The following is a 21,624-nucleotide window of genomic DNA, read 5'->3' as shown; positions in this document are numbered from 1 at the left end:
CTTTCTTCACTCGGCCACCCTGGCTTCACCCCTTTCCCTATCCCCTTGCACCTCCTGCCTACTTGTGTCCATGTTCCGAAAAAGGAAGTTCAAAGAGGGAGATGGTTATTCAATAGTTATGGTGCCACCAGACCGCTCATTCCTGCTTTTCGGATTGGTGCATGCTCTTGAGGGAGTACATGGGTGTTTCTCAACTAGCTGGGTCTTTCTTGCCGAAGTGTCCTTGTTCCTTGTCCTGGGCATCTACTGATACAGCCCCCCTCCCTAGTGTTGCTCTCAGAGTATATTGATTTCTCACAGGAGTCTTCATTCCTGTGACAGTGCTTCTTTCACTTCGTAGGCAAGCTTGGGTTGCTAATGTGTTTGTCATACCCATGTTTACCCCCACCCCAGAATTCACAGCTGAGGTAGGTGCACCAAAATATACCTGGGTAGAAAGCAGCCCCCTTTGTGGGTCCATGATTCGTAGAAAAATTAAATGAAAATGTTTGATTTTTTTCTTTTTCAAATGCATCTCGTTTACCTTTAAGGAAAACGGGCTGCATTTTAAAAAAAAAGCAAAAATGCTTTCTTTGAAATCAGTCCCAGACATGGTGGTCTGCTGAGTGCAGCAGGCCACCATCCCTGGGAGGGCCTGTCATTCCTAATGGGCTCGCAAAATGCAAGAGGCTCATTACTATTCATGGGCCTCTCAATTTGAGACCCCATTGGGAATCACAAACAGTGTTAAACACACTGTTGTCCATGCCAAATATTGGCTCGTAAATTGCGAGTCGCAAATGCGACGCAATTTGCGAGGCGCTATTTAGCAGGTCGTACATCTGGCCCCTACTCTTTTATCCATGGGTATACCCTCTTGAGCAGATGCACTGTGCATTTTTCTTCTCGCTCTCAAAGAACATAAAAATCCTTACGCTATGTCTACCATCTCTTCTGACTACAAAAAAACTTACTCACTTTTCTCCATTTTGCCCATCTCCCTATGTTCACCCACATGCTCTTCAGCGAATGACATCATACAGCCTAGTGTCAGCATAAATCAAGAACACCAGTGCTGTAACCTGGACAAACCTACTAACTGAAAACAGACCAAGATACTGTTTAGGCAAAATATGTGATTATTCACCTCACACTTTATTACAGTCACTTAATCTTGCCCATAGCATACCTCTTTTACCCACTCCCCAAAATAAACTACTTGACAAGAAAGTAAAGATGGATCACCATTCAGAAGCTGTTTCCTGACCGCCATACACCTCACTCAACACACCGCATCCTGAACGACCCAACAGCCACACCAACCCCAATGCTTCTGAACCTTCCTATAAGTACTTTACCTCTAGCACACCATATCCTCCATGATCACGGAAACCATACCATATCCTATTACCACAATCTTCAGTACTGGATGTTCTGAACACAATCAAAGATCAGTCTGCCCCAAGCAACCTCAAACGAGTTTCTCCAAACTCCAAACTCAGTAACACATATGCTGTACATCACACCATAGCTGCTCTCCTGAACTGTAGGTTCTCTAATGTGACTGTTTCTTTTAAGATTGTGACCATGATACTCTTGCACTTAGGGGAATCTGGTTCTTCCCCTCTTCCATACCACTACCTTACCACTGAGATACAACAACCTCCAATACAGGAGAGCAAAGCAAGCATTTTCAAAGCCAATTCCGGTGGGCGTGGTGAATGGAAGGGTGGGTGAGGGAGGTGAATAGGAAGATGGGTGGGGTGAACAGCAGGATGGTAGAATAAGAGATATGAAGCTGCAAGCACTGGCCATGTCATATTGCTCCTTTTTCCTTTTGTCTCTTGGGAGAGGGGCTGTTGGCAGGGAACTGAACCTGAGACAGGGTGGGTGGGGGGTAACTGAAACTGGGACAGGAAGGGTGGGGGAAAGAAACAGGTATGTGAAGAAACATGGACGAGGGTGGGTAGGGAAAGATAAAATGGATGGGGCAGGAGGATGGGATGCAAGCAACATTGATTGGGCAGGTAGGAGGAAACCGAAGCAACATGAACAAGGGTGGGTAATAAGGGAAACAAGCAACATGGACAGGGGTGGGTGGGAGGGAAAAGCAGCAGCATGAACAGGAGGCAGGTGGAAGGGAAAATAAACAACAAGGAAAAGAAGCACTGAGAAGGCAATATAGGAGACAACGTGAAAACACAAGCACTCAAATGGAGTGCTTGAACACAAAAAAGTAGCTCCAAACATGGGAGCAAGGAAAAGACACAAGTACTTTGTCTATGCTCCAGGGAAGGCCCAAACACAAGAAGAGACCATGACACAGGCAAGCCATGAAAAATGAAAACAAAGCAAATGAGAGTGAGGCTGAAGCTAACCAATGTTATGCTATGGGCGGGCTGTAAGTCCATTGTATGTCAACAAAAAATACAAAGTCACCCACACATCATTTTTCAAGTCCTTTCTTTTGAATAACAACCTATTACAACATTGCACTTTACCTACCCACAATAAGGGCTCTGCCTTGGACAATATTTTGATAAAGAAACACCACATACAAACCTTTAACCCTCTCAGATCAGACTGGTCAGACCTCTACTTCATTTGTTTCACAATCCTGACCTTACTACTAAACAAACCCTGCCCATGCTAAACCGGAGACAAACAGTGGCAGCTCCTCCTCTATGGTGAAGGAGCGTCGCCTCCCTGCCCGCAGAAGCAAACGAACAATAAAATGATCATAGTTTTATTTTTTGTCCTGAAGCCGAGTGTGGGGCCATAGCACTGCAGCAGGGGGGAGGAAGAATGGTGGGCTCTGCTGTCAGTACGCATGGCGGTTCGGCTGGCCGTCTTTGGACGGACAAACTCTCATGCGCACTACCATCCCTCGAACCCAGCTGTGTTTTTGGGTGGAGAGACAAGCAGACTCAGGTTTCCAGCTCCCATTGGAGTGAAAACCAAGCCCGCTCTGCCCAATCCCAACACTGCTCTGATGGGATCTGATGAGGGGAGCATCTGGATTGGCCCTTGGAGGCGTCTGGGAGCTTCAGCCTGTGTCCAGAGGAGCAGAAGAGCGGCAAACAGAAGGTATATTTTTGTATTGTTTGTTTTGTTACAGGTACCCCCCTCCCCCCAGCGCTGCCCTACCACATTTCCCTGATACCAACCGCTACTGGAGACATAATTGGTAAAATCAAGTGATCTAAAACAGCATTGGTAAAACCGATAGGTGTGACTTTAATTTCCTCTTGGGAATACAGAAGTTCCCATAAACCACTGTGTTTGAATCAGCACCGGTCCAGGCAAGAATGGGGAGAGGGACAGAAGCAGGCAGCAGCTCAAGCTGGTTGCCCAGAGAAGAATGTGCTCAGGTCAAGGCTAAGAACAGTTAGAGAGGCTGAAGCAGGAGGCATATCTAGCTGGCATCCATGGAATGGAGGAGGGAAGGCTAGCGAAGTACCCTAAGGATGGCAAAAATTACTGGCGGACATAGATATTGCTGGATTATCCAGTATTAGGGGTGTCTTTCATAGATTCACATGCCTGAATCATTCCCCGTCGTCGAGACGGGAGCCTCCGGTACATAAAAAAGTAATGTCCTATAGACATACATAGAGAAAATAGGCCTAAGGGTCTCACCTTAGTAGCCTTTCTTTGTCCTTATGCAAAAAGGACCAAACTCTCACAGTCAGCCAATCAGCTCCGACCTCCCTCTAGAACCTTCCTGGGAGGAGCCTCAGTCCCTCAGATTTTCTACCGCACGTTGTGCTAGGGAGTCTCCAGCCTGAGCTCTTCTCAGGATTCCTTATAAATCATCTACTTTCCTTTGAAAAGTAAATCTTCATTCTACAATCTTCAAGGACTACTTCAGTAACACTTTGAGGCAGTAAGTGTTTGCTTTCCACTGCTTTCTTCGATGTCTGAATCCCAGAAGAAAGCCCTTTTCAGGGCCTGCTCTTCATGTGGGAAGAAAAGGCTCCATGTGGATGATAAGCATACCTTATGCTTATATTGCCTTTATCCGGACCACGTCCCTGCAGACTGCAAAATATGTAGGTCTTTCCCTAGAAAGACCGTGAGAGACAGGGAAGGCCGCCTTCTCATCTGGCTCGACAGACTCAAGGACAGAGACACTCTGGAATCTTCCGAAAGTAGTGTCTCTAAAACCTCAGCAGTCTCTCAAAAGAGGCCAAGGGTAACTTCCCCTGGCCCCTCAGACACCCCTCCTAGGAAGACAGCCAAGAAGTCTTCAGAGGCAAGATCTACGACATCTTCTGTGTCTGTTAAGGATACTCAGACTTTTAAAAAGCCTGCTCAGGCATCTAGCAGACCTGCCCAGAGGACTACCTCAGTAACTACCACGGTGTCGACGACGTCAGCGTTGTCTCTTTCACCGTCGACGATAACATCTCCATCATCGTCATCGACAGGTAGACCTATTTCCTCCGTTTTACTGCTGAAATCGTCGACGACAAAGACCCTGTCGACGTCGAAAACTACTCCGTCGACGAAAACTACGCCGTCGACAACGATAACGACGACGACGTCGACGACGAACCCACCACCGACAGCCCCGACGACGACAGCATCGACGAGGGCATCGACGACGAAGACGTCGACGACGAAAACGTCGACGAGAACGACATCGACGACGGGCTCGCCGTCGACGAGTGCACCGACGACGTCACGGTCGTCGACGACCAAATTGCCGTCTACGGAGATTCCGTCGACGAGGACCCTACCGTCGACAAAGGACTCGTCGTCGACGAAGTTAAAGACGCCGTCGACGGAGGACTCGTCGTCGTCGTCGACGAAGTTAAAGCTGCCGTCGACGGAGGACTCATCGTCGACGAAGACGCTTCCGGACACATGGAAGAAAACCAAGCTCGTGGAGGTGTCATCCCTCACGCTACCACCGTCGACGACGCCTTCGGCGGCTTCCACCTCCAGTCCTGCGTTGGACAAGTCTACTAAGCCGCATATTACGCCGGAGACCACGTCTCCAAGCAAAGTGGAGATGCACCCGCCTAACGAAATCTTCCAGAGTGAAGACTCAGAAGAGGATGACCACCTGGGCCCCGCTACTTCCATCTCGGACCTACATGTCAAATGTCAAAGCACTGACGAGGAGGTAGAGGAATTCTCTTACCAGGAGCACTCCGTCCACACTAAAGTCAGCACGGAGGTTACCCCCATGATATGCCTACCTGCTGCTCTGGTGAACGACCTGAAATTCCTTGTACAGGATTACAAACAACGCTTCCCGGACGCTGACAGTAGAGATCAGCCGCCTATCGTTCCTAACCCAGCGGCTGCCCCAAAACCGTCTCGACCTCCCCCTCAGGCCCACCATGAGAAGATTCAACCTCAGGAGGTAGTGTCGTCAGACGAGGATGAGGAGGAGGAAGAATTGGAGGAAGGAGAGGTCCAGGAGGCCCACTCTTCCCATGATGAGGAGGATGAATATGTGGCGTCCTCACCAGCATCGCCCCAACCGCGCCATGCGGACTCGCCGCCGGTAGACATAGGCGGCTTCCATAAAATTGTGGAAAGAGCGGCGAAGAGATTCCATATGGCTATCGAATCCACAGAAACTGAATGCTTCCTGCACGATTTTAAGGAGCAGACTCAAAAGACGACTAAATCTATTCCAATAATAGAATTTCTATGGGAACAAGGCAAGAAGATAATGCTGACGCCCGCTTCTGTGTCTGCGGTTGTTCCGCGCCTAGACAAAAAATACAAAGCCCCACTGTCTGCAGCGGTTTGCCTAAATGGGCACCCTAAACCGGATTCAGTGGTCACACAAGCGGCCCAGAAACACTCCCGCAACCCTTCCTCCCCGCTGTCCGCTCCTCCGGACAAAGAAGGAAGAAAACTGGACACGATCGGCAAAAGGTTCACCACGACTTCGGCCATGACCGTCAAAGTAGCCAACTCCATTGCCTTGTTGGGGCGTTATAATCGCCAACTCTGGGAAGACATAGCCCCATATTTGTCAGACCTGCCGGACTCAGTCCATGGGGAAGTCCAGGCTCTACTAGTGGAGGGTCAATCTTCAGCAGCCGAAATAATAGACTGTGCTATCGATGCAGCCATGACTGGCTTTCGTCAACTTGCTGGAGCTGCGGTCCTACGCCGTCAAGGATGGCTTAAAGCGACGTCGTTCCGCCAGGAGGTGCAGTCCAAGGTCTTGGACATGCCCTTCGATGGCCAGCACCTTTTTGGGTCCAAAATCGATGAGGCATTGCAAACCATGAAGAAGGACACGGATACGGCAAGGGCTCTGGGTACCTTACAGTCCCGGAACCAGTCCTTTCGAGGCAACAGATCCAGAGGACAGTCCTTGTATCGAGGTTCCTATCAGAATAGGTCCTCGTACTCCTATACTAACAAAGGTCAATACCAACACAAGCAACCTCAAGGCCGTCAATTATCCTATGGACGATCTAACTTCAGAGGCAAGAATACAAAGAGGGGCACTGGAGGCCGCCAGTGACGAGCTACTCCAGCCAGTCCAGCCACCCTATCCATCCTTACAAATTGGAGGAAAATTGACCCATTTCCTCAACAATTGGCAACTCATAACCACGGACAGGTGGGTTCTCCAAATTATACGTTTTGGCCATTCCCTCGAATTCACCACCATCCCTCCCAGGACTCCTCCTCGCAGGCGGGCGCACAAAAACTTACGCCTGCTTCTCCAGGAAATTTCTGTAATGCTGAAGAAAGGAGCTATCGAGCGCGTTCCGGCACCCCTGAAGGGGAAGGGCTTTTACTCCCACTTCTTTCTTGTACACCAGAAAGAGGACAAGTGGCGGCCCATTCTGGACCTCCGAGCGCTCAACGTCTTCCTACGAAGCCAATCGTTCAGGATGGTGACGATTCAAGAAATACTAGGCATTCTAGAAAAAGGAGATTTCATGACATCCTTGGATCTCCAGGATGCCTACTACCACATTCCCATCCTCAAGTGTCACAGAAAATTCCTGAGGTTCGAGGTGGCAGGGCAACATTATCAATTCAAGGTACTACCATTCGGCGAAGTGCCTTGCACCAGTGGCAGCTTTCCTGCGTCAAATGGGTCACCAGGTCTTCCCCTACCTAGACGACTGGCTGGTGAAAGCACCCTCGGAGGAAGACGCAGCCAAATCCTCCAACGCCTGCACAAATCTTTTTCAGAGGCTGGGATTAACCCTCAATCTCAAGAAATCCTGTGTCGTCCCTACGACAAAAATTACCTTCCTCGGAGCAACCTTGGACACAGAGTGTGCAAGAGCCTTTCCCTCGAAGGAAAGGACAGACAAGATATTGTCCCTGGCCACGGCTGTGGCGAACAGGACACACCTGAAGGTCAGGACCTATACATCCCTCCTGGGCATGATGTCCTCCTGTATACTCCTCGTCCCTCACTGCAGACTCAGAATGCGCCCGTTGCAGGAGGCGCTCGCGAGCCAATGGACTCAAAGTACTGGCTCTTTCGAGGACACTGTCTGGATAACACCCAAAATGACCAAGAGTCTAACCTGGTGGAGGCGTCGCAAAAATCTGACCGTAGGACTGTCATTTCTCCTTCCGGCAACACCTCTGGTGATCACCACGGACGCTTCCCTGGAGGGATGGGGAGCTGTCCTTCAGGACCTTCGGATCAGCGGCAAATGGGACACTCAGGAAAAACAGCTTCATATAAATCTTTTGGAGCTGAGAGCCGTGTATCTGGCACTACAGGCCTTTCTACCACGCATCCGGCACTCCCCAGTGCTCGTCAAAACGGACAACACCACGACGATGCACTATCTCAACAAACAGGGAGGAACGCGTTCGCTCTCTCTATCACGCGAATCGCAGAAGATCTGGAACTGGCTAGTGCTGCAGGGAATCGCACTCAAGGCCGACTATGTGCCGGGCAAGGACAATACCATCGCCGACGCCCTAAGCAGGCAACGATCACTCTCCCACGAGTGGGAACTGAGCGACAGCGCGCTGACTCACATCTTCTCTCAATGGGGAGTCCCAAGAATCGACCTGTTTGCCACCAAGGGGAACGCCAAATGCCCAAGCTACGCAAGCTGGCATCCCCAACAGGGATCACTGGGGAATGCCTTTTCCATCGGTTGGTTCAGCGTGTTTGCGTACGCTTTTCCTCCGTTTCCCATGATCCCAAGGCTCCTCAGGAAGATGAAGGCGGAGCCCTGTACCCTGATCCTGATTGCCCCGTACTGGCCGAGACAACACTGGTTCTCGGATCTACTTCGGCTCTCTATCAAGACACCGATTCGTCTGCGACAGCACCCGAACCTCCTGACGATGTCCAAGGGGCAGGTGCAACACCCGAACCTGCAATCGCTCAGCTTATCGGCCTGGCTCCTGAGCACAGAGAGTTCGGTGGCCTAAATATCCCGCAGGACTGCAGAGATATACTGGCAAAAGCGAGAGCAGACAGTACCAACAAAACCTACTCTCTCAAATGGAAAAGATTCTGCATTTGGTGTTCGGACCAGGGCCTGCAACCGCTGTTCGTCACTCCTGAACAGCTATTGCCATACCTGCTGCACTTGGCACGATCAGGACTGGCACATGCATCCATAAAAGTCCACCTAGCAGCTATATCGAGGTTCACCAGAACTTTCACGGGACCTTCCCTGTGGTCCAATAGACTTGTCAAACAATTGCTGAAGGGGCTTTATAGATCCTTTCCGAGGCCTCGGAAAGTCCCCCCAATGTGGCATCTGAACCTAGTTCTCAACCAACTTATGAGGCATCCCTTTGAACCCATTCATCGGGCATCCATCAAATACGTTTCATGGAAAACTGCGCTCTTGCTCGCTCTAACATCGGCCAGGAGAGTGAGCGAACTTCAAGCCCTGTCCATTCAGGATCCATACCTGCAATTCAGACAGGACAGAGTGATGTTAAGACCGAACCCAAAGTTCATACCGAAAGTGCCTTCGGACTTTCATCTCAATGAGCCAATGGTCCTTAGGTCTTTCTTTGCAAACCCTTCCACCGCAGCCGAAAGAGCACTCCATTCTTTAGATCTCAAGAGATGTCTAAAGTTCTATCTGGATAAAACCAAAGCCTTCAGAAAATCTTCACAACTATTCGTGGCATACAGCAATCCAAGAATGGGCCTGCCTCTCACGAAGCAAAGCATCTCAAGATGGATTTCCTCAGCGATTGCATTCTGTCATAACAAGGCCGGACGGCCTTTGACTGATCGTGTCACTGCACATTCCACCAGGGCGATGTCCACATCAGCAGCACTTTTCGCTGGAGTGCCGATCCTGGACATATGCAGAGCGGCGACCTGGAAGTCACCGCACACCTTCTCCAGACACTACTGCCTGGATCTCGAACTTCAGAAGGATGCAGCAGTGGGACAGGCGGTGCTACGCCATCTCTTTCAGTGAGGTGAGCCTTCCCTCATCCCGCCATCCAGGTATGCACATTCTCTGCTATTGTGATGCTCTGCTTCTGCTGTCTTTTTACATGCTATAGTACAATGTGTGCATTGTCTAACATGCCTGCAGGGCACCTTTCCATCACGAATGTGCCTTTCTAATTGCTAGCTACTCTGATTCAGGCATGTGAATCTATGAAAGACACCCCTAATACTGGATAAGAACTGCGTTACTTACCTGTAACAGCAGTTATCCAGTATTGGTGTCTTTCATAGATTCACATGCAACCCTCCCGCCTCCCCTGGGAAGTCTCACATCCCTCTCTCACAATATTACGCCTAACTAGCTGAGTGCGTACGAAAATCTGAGGGACTGAGGCTCCTCCCAGGAAGGTTCTAGAGGGAGGTCGGAGCTGATTGGCTGACTGTGAGAGTTTGGTCCTTTTTGCATAAGGACAAAGAAAGGCTACTAAGGTGAGACCCTTAGGCCTATTTTCTCTATGTATGTCTATAGGACATTACTTTTTTATGTACCGGAGGCTCCCGTCTCGACGACGGGGAATGATTCAGGCATGTGAATCTATGAAAGACACCAATACTGGATAACTGCTGTTACAGGTAAGTAACGCAGTTCATCTTGCTGACTTAGGAAAAGATGAGGACAGCATGCACAGCTTCTGTTTTGAGAACCAAAAGCCGAAGGGCCATGAGCTAGAGGAGTAAAAGCACACAGGAGATTCTGCCACATTTCTGGAGATTTGTTTCCTATCATGAATGCGAAGTGTATGTGAGCCACAGATGATATTTTCATCAGGCGACTGTTTTTAAACCACTGGGCAAGTCACAGTTGGGAAGCCCAAGACAAAGCATAACACTGTATGGAGGAAATTAGAATTAGTTAATCAGGAATGCTTCGAGCCAAATATAGAGTTATTGTCAATGACTGCAGTGACGTACTTGCTGTGTTCCAGCACAGTCTAGGCTATTGTGAGAAGGCATGTGTTTTCTGGAGGCTCAAGAGTAAAATTTATTTTCTATTCCTGACAGAGCGAGGAACTCCCGGGCAAGCTGCCTTTGGGCTTTTGGCCCTATCACGCCTGGGATAGGTGAGAAGAAAGAATCAAGCGTCTCTCTGACAGAACCCATGATACCGCCTGATCCTCTTCCTAGAGGGTGGACTGGATTCTCATGGAATAAGAGCTGGATATTCTTACACTAGCCCAGATCCAGGCAACCAGTGGGATGCAATTGTTACAAATAGGCATAACACACTGAGGAGAATGAAGAAGTGGAGTCACTGGTAATTCAACCTGTTTTTTCTATGTAGGCAGTCCATGTGCCATGCGTTGCAGGTCAGCAATCCATGGAGGAGTTCTTTGGGATCCTTATTGACTGCCCAAGTTTTACGGCCTGCTCCACCCATTGGCTCACAGATCATGTCATAATATCCTGTTCTCTCCAGAAAGAACATCTAAGCAAAGCACAGTACAGAGCTGGTACAACACACTTTTGAGTTATGTACACCCAGGAAGGGAGGAGGTGCTCTTACCTTTGGTAGTGAGGAGAAAGGTTGGGAATGTTATGTTATGTTGTTATGTTATGTTACTGATCATTTATAAAGCGCACATCCACCAGACGGTCTCTTGGCGCTAGGTAACCAGTCAACTTCAACCTCCCATTAGTAATAAGCCTGTCTAAAAAGCAGTGTTTTCAGGAGTTTCCTAAATATAGCAATGTCCAATGAGCCCCTTAAGTCCAAAGGCAGGCTATTCCATACACGGGGCGATAACGGCAAACCTACGCCAGTCGATCCTTAGTTTTTTCCAAGACAGAGTTGTCAAGAGGTGCAAGTTACTAGATCTTAAAGCTCTGGTTAAACAGTATTTAACAATCCTAGACTTCACAAAAGCAGGGTAGTTCAGGTACAAGGACTTAAAAATTATGCTACATGCCTTAAACATTAATCTCTGTGCAACGGGCAACCAATGAAGGTCCATCATTGCCTGGGAGATATGGCAACGTTTGGGCAGGGTGTAAATCAGCAGAGCAGCCTGATTTTGCATTAGCTGGAGTCTGCGCTGGAGGATATTAGGAAGGCCCGAGTAAATTGCGTTAGCATAATCTAATCTAGATATGACTAGACCAATTATTACTTGGATCAAAGCCACCTTAGTAGGGTATTTTGTTATCTTTGTTATGTGACGTAGCTGGCAGAAGCAAGCAGAAGTCACTGCTCCTACCTGCTGCTTAAGGTTACCTCACTTGCGTGAATGTGAGCCACAATGGCTTGCTTGCATGTGAGTCCATGTTTTTTCACTGTATGAATACGAAGTATATATTTCTGGCTTTTATGGATTGCCATAGAATGTAAAACAGTATTATTGCTTATACCTTGCTGCAGATGGAGCCAATGATGTGTACATGCTATACCATAGCAATGAAAACAGCTTTTGAGTAAGCAAGCACTTTGTGATCCCTGGTGGCGGCACCACGAATATAACATATTAACAGTCTTTTTCTCAGAACTACACTAAAGCAGTAAACCAGTAATGTGAGTCTGCTTCCTATACTGATTGACAACAAACCCAGACAGTCTGTCCAAAGAGGTAGCTGTCCTAAAGTTAAGGAACTCCGGCTATTCTCCAAAATGATTTACCACAATTGGGAGAGGTCCCTCAAAATATGAACAATCATAAATGTTATATGTGAAGGCTTTGCAAGCAAAGAGGGGTGCTAGGTATAGTTTTGAGTTTGTGTTGGTTTGCCATGTCTCAGTTTTCAGGTCTCCACATTCGTTCAGTGTGTTTATTAATGGTGGACCAGCATTTTCAAGCTGCTGGGTCGTGGTTTAATGAAAACAATGGAACCCAAAACATTCTAAAATATTACATCAACTGAGACAGTACATACATACCATCAAAGTCTCATTACACAAAAGGGCCTTTTCCTGTGATGACCCTTAAAAACATACATTCAGGGTAATAAATTATAGTGGTAGGTTCACAGTAGATCAGCATTAAGTTAATGGACATCCATTGAATCTTTTAAAGAATGAAAGCATTGCATCCACCGGTTGTCCGGGCCAAATAAGGGTATTTCCCTATAATTGTCGTTTGGAGTTGGCCTGTGAGTCAGGGCACACCTCATACAGCCACTACCATGTCCATTGGATGGAAGCACCTCATATGCTCATCCCTACCTGTCCATTCTGAGCCATGTTCCCCGCTCATTGAGTTTTACATTCTATTGATCCAACTTGCACTACTGAAGCCTCCAATTCCTAATGTTGGGATGCCTATTGAGTTTGCCAGACTTGCTCTCAACCTTTTTCCACCAAAGAGCATAACGGGTGCTGCTCTATCACAATACTGAAGTTTTAATATTGACCTTCACTTATCCACTCTACAATGTCAACTACCAATACATTACCAAGGTAAGTAGATGTGGTGCTATAAATAATAAATCTATACTTCCATATGGATCCTTACCTTGACAATATTGTAACTCTAATTGCAAATTGTATTTATATAGCACTTACTACCCCTGATGTGGCCTTGAAGTGTTCTGCGGCGAGTACCATGGTACTATGGAACCCAAGGTTAAAGGTAAACAGCTAGCAGATTGGTAGAAAGTGTTTTTCTGTGTGGATTAGCGCAGTAAGTGTGTTAAATTAGTGCTCTTCAGATGCTCCTAAGTGCAAACTCACAATTATAAAATCAACAAAATCACTTGGTATAATATTCAAAAGAAACCTCAAAATGCAAGACAACATTAGCGCATCCACATGTTGTGCCCTACTCCAACTTAGACTCCTAAGAAGGTGAAACCATTCATCCCGACAACTGACCTCAGAGTACAGTCTCTGGTCATTTCCAGGCTTCATTTCAGAAGTGCAACTCTAACGAGTCTGCCCAAAACACAATTGGTACCCCTAAAGGCGCCCCCAACGCCGCAGCTAGACTGAATACTGGATTTAGGTATTTTGACCACATCACACCCTCACTCAAGTCCCTGCAAGGGCTTCCAATCAAAGCAAGGATACCTAGGATAGTATGCAGATTTTGGGACTGACGGGGAAATGTTTTGGCATCCTGAAAATGCTTCGGAAGTTTCTTCCTCTATTATCCCTGCAACGTAAAAAAATTACTGTCCAAGACTTGGTAGGCTCGCGTCTTGATTACGCGAATGCTTTATACCTTGGCCTTCCCAAATATTTATTGGCACGTTTGCAGGTCGTGCAGGATTCGGCTGCCAGAGCCATCTTTGGACTACAGCGAAGGGCACGAGCTTCAGAGCTACTCGAGAGACTGCATTGGCTCCCGGTCTCTAAGAGAATCACTTTTGAAGTCCTGACTCTGGCCTTTAAAGCCCTCCACTCTATTGGCCCAAAATACCTTGGGAAGCGTATGGCCTTCTACGCTCCCAGGAGGACTCTGAGGTCCGCTCTCCTGGCTAAAGCTGTTGTTCCTACTATCAGACGAGCTCGCATTGGAGGTCGTTCCTTTCGGTACCTGGCACCTCGATGCTGGAACGAGCTTCTCTTTTCCTTGAGAACAGCTAATAGTTTGCTCTCTTTTAGAAAGGAACTGAAGACCTGGCTTTTCTCCCAGTGATTTTATGGCGACCCACGGCTGGAGCTGTGTTGTGTATTTTTCTTCTGTCAGTTCTCTTTGCCAAAGCGCCGGGACACTCCACGGAGTAGCCGTGCGCTATAGAAGAGACTTTTATAACATAACATAACATGCTTGACTCACAAAACCCTGCACTATGGTACATCTGAGTGCCTAGCCGACAATCTAACTCTGTCAAGGGGGTAGTCGCTCTCATTAAAGTGCAAGCTCCCTCCTACTAGAGCCAGTGAGATTCAGGAAATCAATGGCCCAAACCCATGCTTTCTATCTCTCAGCCAGCAAAATATGGCAATCTCTACCACAGGCGACTCAAATTAACCCATCGACCTCCACTTTCAAAAGGGAAGTCAAAATGATTTTATTTGACAGATTCCTCCCTGAACCCTGGTTCGGCACTGTTCCCACACATCACATGGTACACTCTCACGACACCACAATCCGTAGTGACATCACGAGATGCCCCATGCACAGAGTTTGCAGGCAAAGAGCTGACAAAAGTCAACATAAAGTACATCTTATACTGCGTGGAAGAATAAAGGGGTCTTTATAGCCATAATACATTGGAGTCAAGAGGCGCAGCATTTTTGTGATAGAACAATGTTCATCATATAACAATGTTATTTGCTTTATTTGCTTTGTGTGTGAAATGGCAATTGTTTTTCCAGTGTACAGCTCTCTGATACCTTTGGGTAATATTTGTGCTTTATAAAACTCACTAAATAAATAAAACAAATACATCTTATGCATGTACTGTATTGTTTTGAAAAAGAATAGATTGATGGTAGTCGATATGGATATAGTTGATATTTGTGAGGGTCAACAGTCTTGACCTCGGTATTCTGACACAAAACCTATGAGAATAATCGGGCATGAAGTCCCAGTAACCTACAGCTATCTACCACCCCTACCAGTTCCTGTGCTCGGGGCATGGCGCTGGCCCTACATAACTACACCTTTCCTCCTACCTCACATGTTGGAGTTGCCTGGCTAGATGCCTCTGCGAGTCCTACTTTCAGCATCCCAAGCCACACTTTGCAGTCCTCAGTCTGGGGAATCGCTTCTTCTGTTCTCCTTACTGTTTTCAAGGCTCCATCTTGCTTGGCTCGTTGCCCTGGCAACCCACTTCAAAAAACCTAACCTTTACGTTTTGACAAAAGCAATACAAGCCATACAAGTTTTGGCTTTGTCGATTTTTGTTTGTCATCCGAACCAAGGCCTTTACTTGTCCGATGTGACCTTCGCTAAGCCTGGCTTGAAAGGTTTAACCCCTCAGTGCAATTAACGATATTGACCTAGCTGTTTTTTGGTCCAGCTTCTCTTCCAGTTGGCATCGAAATCAGCTGCATATTCGCATGACTTTGAGCAACAGATTGCAAAGCTCCTGCGTTCTGGCCACGGGGTTTAGGTGAGTGATCTCTAAGTGCTCCCGGTCTGCTCGCCCATATTGCAGGAGCACACGTCTTCTGCCAAGCCGCTAGGACAACTGTGCCGGATCACTGGATTCTGGAAAGCCCCATGTCCGCTAATGATGGCGCTCTGGGTCAAGCTGACAAAAGTTGGCGACAGAAAAGAAGAGGCAGATGTTAGAAGTCAGCAGCAGGCTGCTAGGCTCAGGGATGTTCTGTGACTTTCAGCTGGAGGACATTCCTGGGCCTGTGATGTGACCGGATGTGGGTTCCATCCTGGAAAATGTTTGTGCTGCTGGGAATAAACAAAAGGCGAAGTATTACATCGACCGATTCAAACTGTGTAGATATGTTTATGTCTCATTAAATATCCCTTCGGTAGCAGTCCTTTGGAACAAGACATAGTTGGCATTTAAAACTGTCCTCAAGAGGGAAATCAAATGTTGTTTATTTGCTTTTGATGTGAGCTGTTCTTTAGGGCCTGGCAAGAACTACTATGGGAAAATGCAGTATTGGCTGTTGACAGCCGTATTTCAACACTTGACAAGTGTGTAATGTTAAAACAAATCACTTCCAGTTCCATTAATTCTCAACAATTGCAAGAGATTCAAAACAGCCTAACCCAACATATGTGACTACAGCAGTGTAACTTGCGCGTTTTGCTGGATGAAAACTTGTAGTGTACTATTACTAGAAAGGCCACCAAGAGTGGATGCAAACTGTGCACTAACTCTTTGCAACTAGTCTTTTAACATGTGATGCAACTTATGTACAAATAGATCACGTGGCAAAATCTTCAGTTGTGGGGGGGGAGGGTGGGTCACAGAACAACATGTGATTGGCTGTAAACCGATGGTGATCTGCAAGAAACGGCAGACCACCATCTCTATGTTTGTATACTCAAACAGGAAAGTTTTTTTTGTATTTAAAGTAACCTGCATTCCTTAAATGAAGCAATGCTGCTTTAAAAATAAAAGGTTTCCACTTGGAAAATCATCATGGTGAGCAGAAAGCTGTCCCCTGGAACAATGCCTACCCCTTCCAAGGCTGCCAACACCATTCACAAAGCGAAAGGTGTCCCAAAACAGCTACTTCCTTCTTTAAGGTATCACTAAGCGACCAATGGCTTGCAGACAGTTTCACTTGCAAACCATAGAGCATACCACATCGAATTGCAATTAGGAGGGAATGCCACTTTCACGCCCCTTCCTAATTGCAATTTGGTATGGGTCACTTAACCCATTTTGCAGCTAGAAATGCTTTGTTGACTTGAAAAATGTGTTTAGTACATACCAATATGCCATTTTGTACTTGCAAGCCCTGAGATTATACACTTCGTTGGGATTGCAATCACACATTGGCTTTGTACTTCTGATAGTCAATTGCTTAGCAGTGATCAAAATGACTCTGCTTCAAGGGCCTTACATCCTTTACTAAATGAGGGGAGTCCTCATCCCTGAAGCTGACCCATCACTTGCCCCTTGAAAGATATCATTCTTTGAAAATAGTCCCCTCACCCACTGCAGACATAAAATACTTTCAAACTCACCAAGGCGTCCGCTACTATACCAAGCCTCAAAGCTCAATTAGGAAGAAAAAATGAAAGATTAGTGAGGAAAACTTGTACTCGGTGTAATGAAGATAATGACTAAGTACTATTATAACCTTGTACATCTTACCTCACACAGAGCTACAAGGTCAAAGTTATGCAACAAGTTCTCGCCGCTTGTAGAGCATTATCCCAATGCGCTGTGCCTCACTGCAAGCTATATCCCTTAGTCTAATCCTCGGGAAAGTCCTTTTGCAAGCAAGGTATATTTCCTAGGTTAATTAGTATTTCTATGACCATCTTTAACAATTTTATTTCTGTGCGATGTTTCTTCTTTCTTAGTACCAGCTAAATTGTCTTAGAACTCTATAGTCTTAGATTTGATGTCTTTCTGGTTGAAATTCATGGCCGCACAAAGATTCTAAACTTCCAGATGAATGAATACTCATCAGTTCCTCAAACTAAACACAAATATCACATTGCCAATTTCAATTTGAAAAGTGAGGCACTTACTAGCTTTTTTTCCCCTTCATGATATGTATAGAGGTCCAATACTGACTGCACAGCTCTTGAATAATATACTGAAATGGCATACAAACAGAAAGAGCAATATAGAGCTCAAATTGAAAGACAGTTAACATTTAACCATCTGTTTCATAATCTGTCACAAAGTTTCTTTGAAGTCTGTCCACAATTGAAGACTTTGGATTCTCAGTATTCTTATTCATATTTGTTCCTGTGTGTATCTTCGAATTGTGAGATCAAGGTTGGTACAAGATTTAAAGCAGCGAGGTAGTGGCCCATAAAATCAGCCATGCTACTCCGCGTAGTTTCATGAAAATCTTCCAGAAGGTTTCTCAGTATAAAGTAGTAGTGGGAAACAAAAATTGCACCTCTAGTAATTTCTCCAGGTGCATCAGTATAACTGGGCTGACATTTTCTATTATCAAAATTTGCTAATAAGTTAAAGCTGCCATTCTATCATGAATATAGCAATTGCAATAGCACTAAAGTGATGCTCCACATATCAGAATTGAAAGAATTTCAAAATTGTATGCTGTCAAAGGTTTTTTGTTTGTATGCTCTCCCAGATAACCAGTTGAATAGGATCTAACTTATTTTTTTTATAATGAAATATTATTTGCATTTTATATAAGCAACAAAACAAAATCCAGCGCATGTCAGCATGAATACACAACAGCCATGTACAACAAACAGTGTAATCCGGCTCTAAGGAATGATGGTACATCATCTTATTTCCATATATAAGGCAACATGTACGTATACATTTAGAGGGCAACATGAACATTAAGAAGGTAGCAAATTCAACCACTTGCCCCATATCCTCTGGAACTTTCTCGGACACCCCCGGGCCTCGAACAGGGGTTCTTCTTGGGTGGTGCACCAATACACCCCTCGTCGCAACTTCCGCAGGGTAGGGGGTCTGGTGCTTGCCCATGCTGCTGCAATGTCGTGTTTGGCAACTGCGAGAGCTGTGCCTAAAAAGAGCTTGTCAGCTCTAGAGCCGTCTAAGCCATCGAAGACACCAAGGAGCAGGCACATGGGGTCATGGGGAACCTGACAGCCTAGGGTCTGGGTAAGCTCAGTTTCTATACTGGACCAAAACGAAGCAAGGGCCGGGCAGGTCCACACCATATGAGGATCTAACTTCTTACAGTCTTCCATAATCTGTTGGAAATATTTGAAATATATCATGTTTAGTTCAATATTTTTATTAGAATTGTGTCAAAATTGTTATGTTGTGTAACCTCCTTCGAAATCTATCTATCCAGAGGCTATGTGCATTTACACTGAGTCCTAAGAAATGTTCTCCACTTTAAATAACTTTTTATCTATGTTTGTACATTGGTAAATGAGCGGATCACCCTATATTGACTAGGAATTGAAGCCAGAATCTCATTCAAATGAATTCAAATTGACCTATTTTGTCCATAAGGCACTCCACCTGGAAAAGTATGATCTCAGGAACACTTTGAAGCAGATTTACAAGAACTGGTGCATCCCTGCATATTAGATGGGATGCGCCAGTTAACTTGCATGTCGGAAATAAACCATTGCGCCTACATGGATGCGCCGCCTTTACAATGTGGTGCACCATCGTGAAAGGATAGCCAGATTTTACTGAGTCACTTTTACGAGGCTTCCTTGCGACGGAACGCCCACCCTGCATACATTATACCTGATGCAGGTATAATGTAGCGCAGGGATTTACAACGTGACGCATCTCTCTAGATGTGTCACGTTGTAAATATGTCGCATAGTGGCGGGCGCATTGTTTACGACGACGCTGCGCCACAGAAGTGACGCAACGGCTGCTTAGGGATGTCGCAAGGAGCTTGTAAATCTGCCCTTTTGTTTTTTCAGTAGCTCTACTCACCTCTTCTACAAATGTCATTCTTCTATAACATGAGCAACACTTTCACAGTCCTTCGCAGGAAGCGTCTCTAAGATCTGGAACTAAGCTACAGACGAATTCCTCATGCAGAAACTTCAAAACACACTTGAAACTGAAACCCATAGTATTGCACCAGCAATCTCATATGTTACCTCTTTCAATCTCCCTAAATTCCATACCATTTTCTATACTTTCTTTATTTTGTTTTATCTGGGACCTTCTACCAGAAGCTACAGTCCAAAACCCTCATTGGGATTCAAATACCTACTATTCCCTTGGCATCTACATATGTATCCTGTCTCTAGCTCCTTATTCTAGTTGTATTTGAAATTTCTTAGAAGCCTTGATGAAACAGCAAATTTGCATGATTGTACTCCTTACAAGTGTGTACTCCTTATTTGTGGTGGGTCTGTCTATTCTACCTTTACCTATCAATTATTTATGTATTTGTTTATGCCTCTGAACAATGTTTTTCCTCCTGTATTTTTGTTCATTTTTTAAGAACTCTCATACCCAGTGATTAGGGTTCCTGCTATAGAAAACCGTTGATACATAATTAAATAAACAAATATTTATACTACGAATATTACACAGAGTTGATTATGCAGTATAAGATAGGCACGGACATGGGCATGGGCATGGCACGTAAACATGTAAATAATAATACAACATTATATTTTAGAAAGATAATGGGGCACTGAGGTAAAGGTTTAAGCAGCAGTGGAACCAGCAGGAACCCCTGCTTTTTCTAAGCAATACGTTACTTTGTGTACAAACAGGCCTAGTGCCTCATTGTTGTTAGAGTAGTATTCAAACAAATTGTTTTCTCTATAAGGTACTCTTCTCTTCTCCTGGTCAGCTCTGGAAATCAGAACTGTGGTACTGCTCCTCCAACATACATTTTGAGCTGTGTGGTTGTGTCACCATATAGTAGAAAGGGTAGCAGCCCTCTGGGCAGTAACAGCCTATGGCTATAAGCCATAGGAGGAGCAACCAGTTCCGGTTGCTCCTCACAGATTTAAGCTCTTAGTGACAGTGGCTACTTTGCACAGTTCAGTATATTGTAATTGAGCAGAATTAGCTTGATGTGGAGCTTTCTGCTTACTGGGGTTTGTGGTACTCTTATCTGTTTTGATTTCAAAGAGCTTAATATGATGTTGCCAGATTCTATGGTGTTGCAATGTATTCTAAGTATGTTGTGCAATGTAATCGCCCTGACCGCTATTATAAAATAATGGACTACTTCCATTGGAATAAATGTCTACTGTTTCAATTCATATTTTTTTTAGTTTAGCAGTGCTCTAGGCACCTCATCCCCAAAGGTCTTTAGTGTATCAGTGCAGGAATACACGTTGGACAATATATTGGGAATTAGAATGTATTGGTACAGAGTTCCTAAATATATACACACAGCTTGACTGTTATTCTTATACATGTCTCCAAATTGCTTTCAGGTACTATTTAAATGGTTCAGAGGCCAGCCAATGCACAGAAACTGGATTGTGGAGTGACACGCTGCCTGTGTGTGACCGTAAGTATATGAAAAGATTCTCCAGCTATGCTGTCTTGTATTGTCATACTTTCTCCTATAACATATATAACTACTGAATGATTCACTCCAATTGGTTTAAAATTATTTGCCCTGATTTAAGTTTTCAGGAATCTGTGGCGGGATGGACAATGATACACCTATTGATGAAGTGACATTTCAGAAAAGTATGTATAATCTTCTGGGTGGCCCAGAAAGCTTGTTTATCACAGTGCAGGTTAAAAAATGACTACTGCCCTTTAGTGGTGCTGTTATATCCTATATCTACACAACCAATGGAGCTTAACGATTGAGTAGCCTTTAACGTTTGGGAAATGCAGTGGTTCCCTCTTCAGGTATTAAACCAAGGGAGAACAAAATTCAAACACAGTGACGGTTATGCCTTATTTCATGGAAGACCCCGGTGATATAAGGATTTCAAAAGCAGAGAAGTAGTGATGGATATTAGTACACCACTCTTCATTCAATCATTATTAACATAATACATCTTAGGAACAACCAGATCAACCAGAACAGCCATCGTTTATTAATAGGACTCCCGGTTTTATAGTATTTTTTTTTTTTACATTTACGTCTGTAGTTAGCCATATTTCTTTTTGTCAACTTTATCTATATTTATCCATATTTATTATGGGTTTTGTCAAAAAATAAAACTGAAACTGATATATTTCCACATTTATTTCACCAATAAATA

General features: G+C 45.4%; 1 protein-coding gene across 3 annotated transcripts in view; it reads left to right on the top strand.

The window, feature by feature from the left end:
- Positions 1-21,624, top strand: part of APOH (apolipoprotein H) — a 570,693-nt gene that overhangs the window by 190,244 nt on the left and 358,825 nt on the right. For all 3 annotated transcript variants that reach the window (XM_078654312.1, XM_078654313.1, XM_078654311.1), the window contains exon 4: positions 20,836-20,912. In XM_078654312.1, coding sequence (XP_078510438.1) covers positions 20,836-20,912 — 77 coding nt within the window. The remainder of the gene's footprint in view (positions 1-20,835; positions 20,913-21,624) is intronic.

Source organism: Lissotriton helveticus, chromosome 7 (genome assembly GCF_964261635.1).
Source record: "Lissotriton helveticus chromosome 7, aLisHel1.1, whole genome shotgun sequence".
Classification (NCBI taxonomy): domain Eukaryota; kingdom Metazoa; phylum Chordata; class Amphibia; order Caudata; family Salamandridae; genus Lissotriton; species Lissotriton helveticus.
This window is presented reverse-complemented; position numbering and strand designations above follow the sequence as displayed.